This window comes from Mirounga leonina, unplaced genomic scaffold, assembly GCF_011800145.1.
Source record: "Mirounga leonina isolate KUSES-001 unplaced genomic scaffold, KU_Mleo_1.0 Mir_129, whole genome shotgun sequence".
Lineage (NCBI taxonomy): Eukaryota > Metazoa > Chordata > Mammalia > Carnivora > Phocidae > Mirounga > Mirounga leonina.
Window position 1 is genome coordinate 40,799,640 of NW_023270323.1, and position 14,911 is coordinate 40,814,550.

A 14,911-nucleotide genomic window follows, 5' to 3' on the forward strand; every position below is an offset into this window, starting at 1 on the left:
AAAAAAAGATCAAGATCCAGGGAAAAGATTATAAAACTGAAAAGCCAGGTGAAAATGAGAAGAAACAAAGTAGCAGTGGGAAAATATTAACATCATTCTCCTCATCAATAAATATTTGCCACTTACAAGGCACAAAAGCCAAAAGGTGAGGCCCCACAGGGGAACCTCGATAAGCGGTGGGAAGCAGGTCATCATAGGTGACTCAGCGTTATCACTGAACACGAGATCCAAAATTAAAGCCGTCCACGCATACCGCTGCTGGCTTTTTCCTTCTGACTCTCACAGGACCCATAAAAGAGGCTGCGAGGAGAAGCCATACGCCCCGGAGAGGCGGTGTGTCACCTAGCACGGGCATCCACTCCCCAGCCTATGCCTGCTGGTGCCATCTCAAAGGAGTCGGCCACTTCAGGACACCCCGTGTGGCTACACTCCAAGTGTGACAAGCTACAAGGGGCCCTAGATTCATTCCCTTTGCCCCGCCTCACCCACTGAAGAATATACAGATCCACTCGGTAGTTCAGAGTAAAAATCGTCCTTTAATCTCACTAATGTTACAAGAGTTCTGATGCTCTGGCATCAGAAAGACCTGAGTTAAAGTCTCAGCTCTGTGACAGTCTAGCTGAGTGACCCTGCCTGTTACCCAGTCTGTGCCTCAGTGTCCTCATCTGTACAGTTGGACTAATGGGCTCCCCTTCCCAAGGCTACTGTGAAGATGAAACGATGGTGCCTACCAAGCACTTAGCACAGTGTAGGCCCATACTATGCACCCAGAAAGGTTCAATGCTTTCCTCCCTGTTATTATTAGAACATAGAAGAGACTAAGACACCCTGAACCTAGAAGATCAAAAAGTAAAAACAAGGTAGAAGGGATGACAAGGTGACGGGTCCTTAAAAGTATGACAACAGACAGTTGCCTGGACTTGAATGTACAACTATCCTTCCCAGCTTCTTATTTAATTAAGAACATGTAATCTGTGGTCTAATTTTTGGGAATGGCATTTATAGAAAGCGATATTAAAGGGAAAAAAGACCTAATCTCAACTACAGAAAAAAAATAATTTCAAAGATGTTACACAAAAATATGTTAGTAGCTCCACTAAAAGGTAAGGGGTTTGTTGGGGGGGAGGGTTGTTAAGATTAATTTATTTATTTGAGAGAGAAAGAGCACGCCAAGTGGGGAGAGTGGCAGAGCGAGAGGGAAAAAAGACTCCTGCTGAGCACAGAGCTCAATGCGGGGTTCGATCTCAGGACACTGAGATCACCACCTGAGCCAAAACCAAGAGCCAGATGCTTAACCAACTGCGCCACCCAGGCACCCCTGAAAGGTAAGTTTTACGTTTTCTAGCTTTTCTGCAATGTTGTCAGGTATCTCCTATATTTAAAAATAATATAAAAAGTGTATTTAAGAAGTAGTTAACAAAGGTCTGTTTAAAATTAAGACCTAAGAAGACTAAAATGACTATGTCATTAGTGAGTTAAGAAAAGGTATGCAATACTTTTCTTTGCCACGATCAGGTCCCCATTTAGAATCAGTTTTTTAAATGTCTACTGTCATTGAGAGGAAGATGGCAGAAACGAGGGGACAGGAAGGATGGGAAAGAAGGAACTCCTCCTATGTCCTGATGCTGTTGGGGCCCATTCCAAGAACAAAAGAACCAAAAGCAACATGGAGATGATCCGATCAGCTGGCTCTGCCATCATCATTCATAGGCCAAAGACAAAAGAGGGAATTCCAACATACCTAATGGGCTGCCATAAGGATTAAACCAAAGGCAGAAACAGAATGTTGAGTATTATTTCACTGGCAGTGGTGGGGCACCTAGACCCTGGAGTCAGAATGCCCAAGTTAGAACCTCAATTCACCACTTAGCAGCTGTGTGACCTCGAGAAGATGCCTTAACCTTTCCACACCTCAACTTCTTCATCTGTAAAATGGGGATAATAACAGTACATAGCCTGCTTCCTAGGGTTGTTATGAGGGCTGAATGCATTAATGCAGGCAAAGCAGCTGGAACAGCCCAAGAATAATCACCAAACACGTGTCAGCCCCTCCTCCCCCTTGTTCCTCCTCACTCCCTGCGCCCCACCTTTCCTGACTTCTTGCTTTCCTCCTCTCCTTTCCTTCCTACTCATAAACTCTCCCTGGTCCCTCTTGTCAGCCCTTCGCCACAGGGCTCCTGCCTACCCTCCACCTTATCCCCCTTCACCCCAGCCTACCAAACCCCCTTTCTACTGCCCCAGTTCTCAATACTCTACCCATGCTGTCCCCTCCTCTGGGAAAGCACCCTCCCACCTCACCCCCCAGGCACACACAAATCTTGTTCTTCACAGGGGAAAACTTCAAAAGCAAAACCCACATGATAAATGCTAACCCTTCCATGAAGTCTAATTTTTATGACTTCCCATGCATTTCCAGGGCACTCTGGGCATCCAACTAACCTAGCTGCCGTCGTGCCATACTTCAGCTGTCCATTACTTCTCTGCCTGCACCACTAAACCCGCTGGAAGAAGCTCTTTAGACACAGGGACCCAACCCCCCCACCCCCAGCCACGTGGGTTACAGCAATGCCTGACAACAAGAAACCCTCAAACGTTTGGTGAATGACTAAGTGAGGGAAGGCCTCATTTGGTTCTTTCTGATAACCTCTCTTCCTCTCAAGGGTCTCCTTTTAAAGCCTAACGAGGACAGAGTCATTACACAGCAATCATCAGCAACAAAAACAGAAGAGAGCCAAGCACTTCTCTAAACTGTGTTTTTTTCCTCATTCAGTCCTTGGGATCGCTCTGATCTTGCCTCCCTACTTCTTTCTCTCTGCCCAGCTCCCCACTCCACTCCAAGCACACCAGCCTCTTTGGGATTCCTATCACGGGCCTGCTCCCCCTCAGAGCCGCTGCATCATCTTCCTGCTGCCTGGAATGCCCCTCACTCCCATCAGGTCTTAACTTAAAACCTGACCCTGCTATTTAAAAACTACAACATCCTCCACTCCTCTCCCCTCCTTGCTCACACACCTGTGTGCCCTACCCCTTGCTTTATTCTTTACAAAACTTACAACCATCTGACACATTATATGATTTACCTGCATATAGGCTCTCTCCCCTATGCTAGACTGAGAACTTCATGAGAGATGAAGAACAGGGCTTGGTACATGGAGGATGCTCAATAAACACTGTTGACTGAACAACTCCATACTCTGCAGTAGGTATGTTTTATGCGTGAGGACTGGAGTGCACGCAGAGGAGCTGCTAAGTAACTTGCCCGCGGTCACACAGCTAAGACATAACAGAGCAAGGATCTGAATCTAGGCAATCTGACTCCTGGGCCCACACTTAACTATTATCTGTCTCCCAACCTGACCCAGATAACAATTAAAAGACATCATCAAAAAATTTTAAAAAAAATAAAAAAAATAAACAAATAAAAGACATCATCACATCCCTGGAGGAAATCCTAGCAGTCTATGTCTTTGGGCCATACGGAACAGCCATCCACTGGGAAACTTCAAAAGAACAAGTCATTTCACTCTAGACAGTTCCATGTGGTAAAGCATTATCAGATCTATAATTTATACAGCACTGATAGTTTTTCTTTGGACTTAATAGTTCAGGAAAGAGAGGAGGAGATTTATCACACCTTCTTGTACTGTAATATCCCCATGAACAGCAAAATGACAGATCATCAACTAACATGGAGGTGGCTTACCATGACGTATATTAAAAGCCAAAAATTGTGGTAGGAGGTGGAGAAGTACAGACTGCAAGGCGGCACATGGGAACTTTTGGGGGTCATGAGAATGTTCTATAGCTTAATTTTAGTAGTGGTTATAACAGTATATTTATCAAAATTCATCATCAAGCTGTACACTTAGAACAGGTACAATCTTATAGTATCTGTATGATACTCAATAAATACTAAAAAGCAATAAAGACTATCAGATAGGAATTTTAACTAAATATTCTACCCAAAAAAGGCACAAAGAATATTTCCATGCTAATACTCCCAAATTAGATCCAAAAAGATGCACTAGAAGTTAGGCATTAGCTCCTGAGCATCACACCTCTCTCTCTCTCTTTTTTTTTTTAAGGGCAAAGACGTGATTAGAAAAAGACAGTGAAGAGCTCTGTATAATGAGATCCAGCAGGGTGGCTGATGTGTGGCTCAGAGCCTGCCTGGCCACTGGCAAAAGCAGCGCCCACAATGGACATTGACTGTGTGCTCCTTCCGTTCTTTGGGTAACCTCAGACCAGGACCCTAGGACCCTGAACAGAGTCCAGTCAGGGTAGAAGGGCACATCACTGGTCTTCTCCACAAGGGCCTCTGCCACGTACTGACCACTGACAGGTATGGATGTTGAATTTGTCAGAATTCTTAATTTCGAGCATCAGAAACCAACTAGCTAATATAACAGGATAGTGATTTCTTTTTTTAAAGAGGCATTGGATAATTCATAGAATGTCTAGGAAATCCAGAAAACCAAGTCGCGCAACTTAAGGGTACACAGCAGAGCACACAGACACAACCAGAACTGGCCTGGCCCCTGGGTCCACAGCCTGCAGCTGCCCCCCACTGTCCTGCCCCCACTGCCCATTCTCTCCAAATGGCCTCCAGGCACTCCCAGCTTCTTTCCAACACTTGCCTCCAGCCTCAGATTCACACTCTGGTGGGTGTGTCTGAGCAGCTTGACCTGCAAAGGTAGGAATGTTCCACTCAGAGAAAGAGCCAGGGCCCTTGAAGACTGACGATGCCCATCATAAACACAAATGGATGACACGCCATCTCTGGGAATACTAGTGATACAGGCAAGTAATAAAAGGCTTTCAAAAAAATATTTACAAGAAAAAAAAATCCTCAAAGAGGGAACTAAAAGGAATCATATCCAGAGGTAATGCTATTTGGGGAGGGTAGGAGTCCTTTTCATATAGTAGTGCTGTACTAAGTATATTAGTTTCAAAAACTACAAGCCTACTTTCCTAAATTGAAAATGCCTCATTAAAAGTGTTTTCTAATTAAAAGAAAAATAATTCAAATCTGGAGTAGCAAATACTTTGTTTGCTAGAATAAAGAACACAAGAGGAAAAAAAAGTCCTTAGATCTGAAACGGTAATGCAATGATCGCTAAAATACATGATTCTATTTAAAATGCATTTCAATATCTTTTTCTACTTAAAGCATATTTTTTAAATGTACGTTCTGCTTAAAAAAATAATTCTCAAGAGGTACTTCTCCTAACCTGAATCTCAGAATAAGAAAAAAGAACAAGCTATGAAAAGCTATTAACACTAATTCAAGATGACCGACTATAGAAAGATATCCATATTAATCTCAGATAATCAGAAAATTCACCTCCAACTAGCAAAGTTCATTTTCTAAATGAAGAAAGCCTTCCAGTAATCTCAATGTATAGTTAACATGAAATAAACCCTAAGGACCGGAATCTGGTCATAAAACAAAAAGAGGGGTAATATCAGACCTGTCAAGTCCTGCCTTTGCCTTATCTCCACAAGACTTACACACCAGATCTGAAATGGAAGCATGCATTTTCACACAGACTCCTGGCCCCTTAGTACATCACTAGCATTTTACTTTCTCCTTGAGAATTTCTCTATGCCACATTCTTCAAAACTGGTATCTGCACGTATTTAAAAAGAAATATTATTTAAATTGGTTTGCTTATGGCTGACTTTGTCAAAAAAGAATGAATAAGTGAAAGTTTGTATTCCCTGAAGAAAAATATGAAGATAATGAAAGAACAACTCAGAAGCATGCTAAATAGCAGGAGGGAGAATTACAATTTTCCAGATAATTCACTATTTAACAGTTGACCATTTAAGTGCAATTCAGTACATACTTGAAGACCTAGACAAAGTGCCATCCTGGATGATAAAATGGATACTAAACAGTCCCAGATCTCAAGGGGGTAATAATCTAATTGGGGAGGGGACAAATAAGTAAATGAGCAGCTAGTGTTATATTAGATAGAACTGAGAACAGAAGTAAACCCTACTTCGGAGATTCAACGGAGGGAGAGGGTGACTCTGCTTGAGAGGGAACAGGAACCCAGTAAAGAACAGTTCCCCAGAAGTAGGAGAGTCCTTTTCGTATAGTAGTGTTGTACTCAGTATATTAGTTTCAAAAACTACAAGTCTACCTTCCTAAATTGAAAATGCCTCATTAAAAGTGTTTTCCCAAGGAACCTGTGGGGGGGGGGGGGGGGGGGTTGCTGAGCTTCCATGCATAAGGCTGATTCAACCCCAGGTTCTGAGGAGTCTGTATTTCATTAAGCAAACAGGAGCCCTCGAGGTTTTGTGTAGGGCAATCCTAAGGACAAAGATGATTTAACTAGTGATGAAGAGGACAAAGTGACAGGAGGCTGAGGCTAGCAAAAGGATTACTGAAGATTAACAACAACAACAACAACAACAACAACAACGTAAGAAAGATGGGTGAGCCCTAGGGCGACGGCAATAGGTAGTAAGGCATGGGAGGAAATGCAGTCCCCCTCTCACCACCAGCCAGGGAAAGAGAGGATGAGAAATGTCTTAGCTTCCACCTTGGGTTATTAAGTGAACTGTGGCTTCATTCACCAAATGAATAAAATTAGTCTTGTTTTGCTCTTTGTTTTGACTACTAGGAAGCTCAGAGCCAAATATTTGGCCTATTTCTAACATACGGCAAGCATTTATGTGCAGCCTGTACATCTAAAGTTTATTTTCCTTCTCTTTTTAAAACTTATTTATTAGAGAGAGAGAGAGGAGAGGAAGAGAGAGAATCCCAAATAGACTCCACACTGAGTGTGGAGCCTGACCCTGGGCTTGATCTCATGACCCCAAGATCATGACCTGAGCCGAAATCAAGTCGGACGCTTAACTGACTGAGCCACCCCGGCGACCCTATTTTCCTTCTCTTCACAGCTTTTATCTGTACTTAGTAAGTCACTTTTAATTATTTTTAAATGAGGCAGAAAATAAATCAACAGATTAAGAAAAGACTGAGACCAAGCCAGAGATAGCTGGACAAAGTAGCTGACTCAGGGATATAACCTGTAGGCTGCCAACCCAGAGTATTCTCCTCACTGCTCCTCTACCCTAGCAAAGGCCACATCTCACAAAAGCAGCTGAAAAATGCCAGACTTCCACTTTTTCAACCTTCCTTACAAGTAGCAGTGCCATTAAATCAGTTCTACCCAATGAAACTGAAGGGGAAGTCTCCAAGGTGACGTTCTAGAAGACTCCTCTCTGCTAAGAGGGAGTTGTAAGAAAATATCCTTCCTTCCTTCCCGTCTCACACAGGGATGATGTCTGGGGCCACAGCAACCACATTACCAACATGAAGCAATGAGCCTGAGGCTTTCCATAAGCCAAATACTAAAAATAGGGGAATAAAAGGATGGAAAGAGCCTAAAGTCTTCAAGCACATCATTCAGACACCATACCACCCTTACAACCATCTATTCTCTAAACTTCTTGCTACTGGACAATAATAAATTCTATTATTTATGCCATTTTTAGTTGTGTATAGTTACTTGCCAATAATGAGGTCAGTTTCTGACAGGCTGATTTTTATTCTGCTGAGTTAACAAGATCATTATTCTTGAGATGAGAAAATGCAAACATGTATTATTAGTCAGGAAAAAAGCAGTAAGCTATAAGAGCTGCTGGGAGCAGCTAAAGATAAAAACAGAAAGGGATGTAATGATAAATAATTATTTGAAAAAGCATGATCAAGTATTGATAGGGGCACTTCTTGGAGGCAGGAACAAAGGAAGAAAAGAGTAAATGTACAGAAGTCCTCTAAGATGGAGAAAATGAAGGAGACTTTCTTTTCCGGCAATGTTATAAACAAGATAATCTAAAAATCCTTCCCAATATAAAACAGTGAAAAAATTCTGGGTTAAGTAGAAGAAACATCTGTTTAAATGCATAGCTAAGTTCACATGAAAATAAAGGACGTCCCCAAAGGCCAAAAATCAAAGAGGACCCTAAAATCCACAGCATAAAGTAGAAGCTGATCATGTTTAGAAACCTAGGTTTTGAGGGGCTGGAGGAGAGGGGGATTGTGTGCGCGTAAAAGGTACCTGCCCTTTGGGATGTAACAAAAATAAAAAGGGAAAGAAATTACTGGCCTAATATTTTCTTTAAAACACCATCTTGAAGGCAATTATAACTCTTGTTTTCAACCTTGGACACTTTACGTTTTATATGAACAAATTCCAGCATTAAGTGCATATTTTAAAAAACATGTCCATATTACATATTTACATATCACAAAGGGCTTCCTGAATATTTCATAAGATTAAGTAAAACATAAGATGGACAGAAATCCTTTCCTGAAAAAACCATAGATTGCCCAATTTTTCGGCCACGATTTAATCACTAATCACTTAATCAAGTTCAGTATATTTGTCTCCCATCCAAGTACTAACCAGGCCCGACCCTGCTTAGCTTCCGAGATCAGACGATATCGGGCGCGTTCGGGGTGGTATGGCCGTAGACAAGTTCAGTATATTTGTAACTATACTAAAAGGTTTCCAAATTTTAGGGCTTTTTGGTAAAATTTTATCATTAGGGTCATTATAATATTCTTCCAGTGACTATGCGACCAATAGTTTCATAATACCTTATGTATCATATAAAAATAGTCTGTTATCTCTGAGCTAATGTTATTGCCCTCTACATAACAAATTCTGCAATGTACAAATTCAGTATATAAATGATAATGGGAACTGGCAAAGGATGTGGTGTTTGGGGCATCTACAGACTGAGAGGATGTTCTCTAATATTAAACAGGCAAAGAAAAAAGAATTACAGCCCCAGCTAAAAACAAAAACACAAAAACCTCTTAAGGTCGTCCACTGAGTTTACGTTCTGCTAGCCTCATTTACTTCCCACGTTCCCTTGAAAACTGAAAACATCCTATATTCCCTTTGCTCATCTTCATGCTGGCTTTATGAATGGGCATAGTTCCACCCTAAATTCCATTAAGCCGCCTCCATCATTCAATTCATTTCAAGACCATCTTCTTTCAAAAAGTCCTATCTTTGGGCAGTTCAAACAGCCCAGGAAATACACATAATCCGTATTATCTTCACAAGGGTTACATGGGTCTCCACTACATTCCCAGATTCACCTAAGACGAAATCTTTCAACCTACTGTTTACATACACTGGATGCCACAATAAATACAGCATCCTAAACTCTGCTTTAGACTGTGCTGCATCTTGAATGTTTCTCCAAGCCTACGTGCTAGATGGTAAAAGACTAAGCATTTACTCTACAAATAAGGCCACCAAAGGCAGGGGGAAGTAATCAACTCGGGAATCAAGAACCCAAGTGTGAAAGGACTGCGTTTGGCTTGGTTCTCCCCCTCCCGCTGACACAGGGAGAAGGTCCAGTGAATCGCTCCAGTCCCAGGGGACGAGAGAGGCTCCCAAGAGCGCGCTCGGGTCCGCTGGGAATAAAGCACGAGTTAGCAAAGCCGGAGGCTCCGAGGGGCGCGCTGCATTCTGGGACTCGTTTCCACAGTTACCCACGTGCACCCAACCCAACCGCGGCCCCGCGCGGCGCGGACTACAAGTCCCAGAATTCCGCGCGACCGCCTTTCCCCTTCACACCCGGCCACTGTAGCCAGACCCTAAAGGAAACCCCTAAAGCGTCCTCCCCGCAAGCTTGACAGAGGTCGCGCCCCGCGAGCGCTTACGCGGGGCCTCTGGCCCGGCCCTCCCTGCAGGGAAGCGGGTCCCCAGGCACCAGCGTCCACACCTGACGACCAGAAATTAGACAACTGCGTCACAGACTGCCAATCCCACGGACTGCCTGGGACCCCAACACCTCCCCTGCGCAAAACCCCCCACCCGGTCTCCAGGGCCCGAACCCTCCGGATCCCGCCGCGGAAAACCCGCAGCCCGCACCCCGGCCCCGCCTCCCAGTCCCGCAGCCGGAGCCCGCGCCAGCGCTGACCTCGCTTCCCGCCGCTCTGGGGGAACCGCGGCCAGCGCCAACCTCAGGGCACCTCCCCGCCCCCTCCACCTCAGCCCCGCCCCCTCCACTCCCCGCACCCCGAAGCTCAGGGCTCCCCCTTCCACGGACCCTGTCCTGATCGTGGGGAGGGAACACCTCACAGAAAACAGTCTGTGTCGACACCTCCCCCCCCAGCCCTGCGCGGACAGAATCTGGACTTGACAGTCCTCCCCCTGCCCTGGCCCCTCCCAACCCCCCTTTCCTCCTAACTAGCTCTACACCCCCACCGCACCTCCTCTACCCCTGCCCCCATCCTGTCACCCCAAACCCTCCCCTCCTCCTTCTCCTCTCACTCCCAATTACCCTCTCTTCCCAACACCTGCTCAATCCTATTACCCCAACGTCTGCCCCCTCTCACCACTCCCAGTTACCCACCACCCTTCCTATGCCTCTCCCGCCCGCCGGACTCAACTATCCCATCACACCCCAATCCCTCCCACCACCTCGCTCTCCCGTTACATCAGCCCTCATCTCCGTGCCCGCCCTCCTGCCCCACTCGGCCGCTACCCCCATTCCCCCACCGCATTGTTCCCCCCCCACCCCCGCCATCCAGCCCTTCTTCCCATTGTCCCCGCCCCCGCGCTCCCCTCGCACTCACCCGCCTTGCTCACGGAGCCGCCCGCACCGCTCAGCCCCTAGGAAATCCTCACCCCTGCGCCCCGCTCGCTCGCTCCCTCTCTTTCTGCCCGCGCCGGTGCCACCCCCGGCCCTGCCCGCTAGCGCCCGCCGCCGCCTCCACCTCCATTCACCCCAGGCACTCCGGTCCCAGCCCTTCATCGCACGTCCCGCCCCCCCTGCCCCCAACACTGAAAAGGAGCCAGTCCCCACCCCCCTCACCTCCGCCCTCCCCCGGCAGGCCGGCCCCTTCCCCCCCACGCCCGCCCCCGCGCCACCCGCAGCGTCACCGCCCGCCCCGGCCCCGGGAGGGGAAGGGGTGGCTCCCGGGCAGGGGCTCCCGGCGCGTTTCGGGACAGGAGGCGGGGGGCGGGGACTGCGGGAATGGAGTGGAGAGTGTTGGCAACCGCCCGGCCCCGGCCCGCTCGCTCTGTTACTCACTGACAGCGGCGGCATCCGAGTGCATTTTCGGGCAGCTCACACCCCACTCGCCGCCCAGGCTCCCGCGCTCGCCTCGCGGTCCCCCCACCGGCTCGCCGCACCTCGGCTCGGAGCTGAAGACCAGCAGCCAGCACACCCGGCCCGCCCACCTCGGCTCCAACCATTGGCTGAACCTCGCTTGAGGGACCGCCCCTTCGCGTCTCTCATTTGACAAAAAGAGTGCGGAGGGCGCCGGTCTGGAGCTGGCAAAAAGGCCCCGCCCCTTGAAGTCCAATGCGATTGGCCCGGCGCCTCGTCCCCGTAACGCCCCTGGCGGAGGCCACGGTCTGGTGCCGCAGGTTGGACCCGGCTGCTGTCACTCACCCCCGGGTGTCCGAGAGCGCGTGTAGGGGCGAGGCTGGGGAACTGGTCCACCTTGACCCTGAAGCCCCGCCCCGTCACGGGCGGGATTGGTGGAGCTGCAGACCAACCGAGAAAGATGGGTCGGCTTCTGAAACAAAGCACGCGTGGTGTTCCGCGAAGAGTCGAGAAGGGAAAGCACCGTTCGGGCAGCTTGTGTCCCACTACAAGGAGTAGGGGAGTCACCCCCTACTTGGGTCTCCCACTTGTCTTGCATGCCTCAGAGCGGTTCTCAGCAGGAGCCCAGTCCGCGCCGAACTTGGACTGGGACTTCTCTTGCTAGGTGTTTCCTACTACAGGAAACTGGATAAAGAATCGCCGTGTCCTCGTTTCCAGCAAACCCTCGGGTGAGGAACAAATTCCCATTTCTTGTACAACAATTACATCCTCTCCCCGTTTTCGAAACGTACATCTCTTCCAGAATCACCACACTTCTATCCCCTTGGTCAAAAGTGGGCTGTTCTAAAGGCTTCGAATGCTACAGGCATTGTCCGTCGTACACACATACGCCCCACACAGGATACAGGAAATTAGGGCCCTGACGCTAAGAGGGCCTCATTTGGCTGTTACTTGGCAAAAGAGGGTGTTAATTTAAGTGAATTCTTAGGACCATTGAGTTTCCTAAGGCAAGAATTCGCACCATTTTCACGAGTTGCAACCACTTTTTTCAACGCTTTCCAACCAACTCATCACACTTAACCATAATGTAGCAGAATAATATTTTGAGATATTTAGGGAGGATAGCCCCCTCCTACCCCAATCACAGGACACCTACACCACTTACCTGTATTCCAAGGCCCTACCCCAACCTACAGCCAAGAGCATTACACGCCCCCTCAAGGAATAGGATTACACCACAAACAATTGTTAACAAAACATTGGTCATTTTGGTTTTAGATTTCTTCAGCCAAGGCTTTTGAGTTTCAGGGTTCTGAAATTTACGTTTCAAGTCAGGGGATAAATGTCACGCCAAAACCAAGATATTTTGAAAGAACAGGATCAAACCAGTTCCTCTGTCCTACACCACTCCTGTTGTAGTATACTCCATCCCTCTTAATGCCTAATGTCTCATGGGTAAATTACATCCTTATAATTTTATATCTATCATGTTTCTATCATTCAAATATTTATGAATCACTTTGCCTAATCATAGAATCTCAGAATTGACCTGAATTTATCCACTTTAGGTTTCAAGATTCTCATCCATATTGGTGACCTTTAACCTGACAGGTCTGTCAGCGGGGCCTCACAGAGATGGGTAAGTACCTCTGGACTCTGAAATAGGCCATTGCTTGTTGGGCAGATCTAATTCTAAGAAAGTCCCTCTTTACTCAAAATGGAAGAGCTGCTCCTGCATTCTTTATCCCATTTATGTTTTCAGCCTATCATTATCTAGGAAGTAATAAATTATATAGAACTTACACAAATCATGATTTTTTTTATATATAATATTCTGCAGATATCTCCCCATCATTTGAATAATCCACAAGACTATAAACCTTTGAGGGCAGGAATTTTCTTATATTTATCTTTATGTCCCTAGCATCTAGTACAGTGCTTTCAAATAATAGGCACTCCTTAATTGTTCCTTAAAGTGAACTGAATGTTGACTATAATGTGAAATTTTAGATCTGGGAGAAGGCTTGGGAAAATCCAACTTGCTCATTTTAAGAATATGAAAGTTGAGGTCCAATGGAGTTAAATGTCTAATCCAAGTTACTCAACTAGTAATAACAAAGCAATAACTAAACTCAGGTTTTTCAACTCCTAGACGAGGTCTTTCCTCCTGTACCAATATCAAAGCTTCAAACTCCAGAGACGGGTAAACTACTCTTCCTTCCCATTTGAGAGTTGTTATAGCCATCTAATACAAATTCTATACTTCATAGCTGGAATACTGCCTTCTTTTTTATGAAATTCAACAGGAAATTTTTTCAATATGTATTAGAACATTTAACTTTTTTTTTTTTTAAAGATTTTTTAAATTTATTTATTTGACAGAGAGAGACACAGTGAGAGAGGGAACACAAGCAGGGGGAGTGGGAGAGGGAGAAGCAGGCTTCCCGCAGAGCAGGGAGCCCGATGTGGGGCTCGATCCCAGGACCCTGGGATCATGACCTGAGCCGAAGGCAGACGCTTAACGACTGAGCCACCCAGGCGCCCCCATTTAACATTTTTCTAATTGATACCATCTCCAAACAACTTGATCTCTGTGGGGATGTTTACTGAGGTAATAATGTTACACTTCTGTGCCTTTATATTCAGATCCTTGAGGGAAAAATTAGTGTCTTGGGACTGTGTTAGTAGAGTAAAACTTTTCCCCAAATTCCACACATCCCACCATAGCATGCTTTTCTGCATGTGTTGGGGATGGGGATACAGAGTGGAGAATGGCATAGTCCTAAGACTGAAATCAACTTGGGCCTGCTTAGACAAATAGATAAATATGCCCCTGATAAAATTGGAAGAGAATGAGAAAGAACTCAGGTCAGGGAGGAATTAATTCAGCCTCAGATTGCAGTGAAAGAGTATGTAGAACTCCACTAGTTATCAAAAGTCAGGCTAGATGGGATTACATGGAAACAAACAAACCGAAAAAAGTAAATATATCAGTAGAGGTCAGGATAGTTTATTTCTTCAAACTCATAACCAACTGACAGTTTGCTAATCCAAATGATGACAGCTTTTTTTTTGTTGCTTCCCATGTGATAGGCATTACTCTTATAGTGCTTTGCTTGTTAAAGTATTCCACCTAACCTCACAACACTCCAAGGAGGGTACTAATATTATTCCTAATTTACAGATAAGTTAAGTGAGGTTGAGACCGTTCAGTATCTTGCCACCTAGCTAATAAGGAATAGTGTCCCTATGTGGTCAAACTCCCTGTGTTATAATGTTCCCTCTCTTCTTAATCAGGTTAATGTATGCCCTCCATACCTGAGAGGTTTACTTAGAAGGATACAATGATATGGAGGTGAATCTGTTTTGTTTTTTTTTTAAAGATTTTATTTATTTGACAGAGAGAGACACAGTGAGAGAGGGAACACAAGCAGGGGAAGTGAGAGAGGGAGAAGCAGGCTTCCCGCGGAGCAGAGAGCCTGATGCGGGGCTCGATCATAGGACCCCAGGATCACGACCTGAGCCGAAGGCAGACGCTTAATGACTGAGCCACCCAGGTGCCCCGGAGGTGAATCTGTTTTTAAAAGATGGTGAAACCTGGCCTCTTTCTAGAGTTGAGTATGTAGACACTCAGGCTGCCTTTGTAGATATATATTATGAAAAATACAAGTCTGAAAGATTATTTCCAGGTTACTCCATCCTTCTTATCTATTTTATCCTTTTGACCTTATTTCAATAGCAACTATTGACTTCATGGTATATTATTAATGAGATTATTTATCTAGAGTATCTAATGAGGCTCTGCTGAATATAATATGTT

The 14,911-nt window shown here is 45.7% G+C and overlaps 1 protein-coding gene across 5 annotated transcripts in view; it reads right to left on the reverse strand.

Moving 5' to 3' along the window:
* The window catches only part of DCUN1D4 (defective in cullin neddylation 1 domain containing 4), a 69,402-nt gene extending 58,200 nt beyond the window's left edge, over window positions 1-11,202 (reverse strand). For 4 of the 5 annotated variants that reach the window (XR_004679224.1, XM_035005007.1, XM_035005006.1 and 1 more), the window contains exon 1: window positions 11,074-11,202. Coding sequence is in view for 3 of the 5 variants with exons in the window: in XM_035005007.1 (XP_034860898.1) it covers window positions 11,074-11,098 (25 nt within the window). In the remaining 2 variants the exon portion in view is untranslated. Of the gene's footprint in view, window positions 1-10,615; window positions 10,748-11,073 lie in introns of those variants that run through there. The other variant, XM_035005009.1, reaches the window with a different exon arrangement.
* Window positions 11,203-14,911: the final 3,709 nt, after the last annotated feature.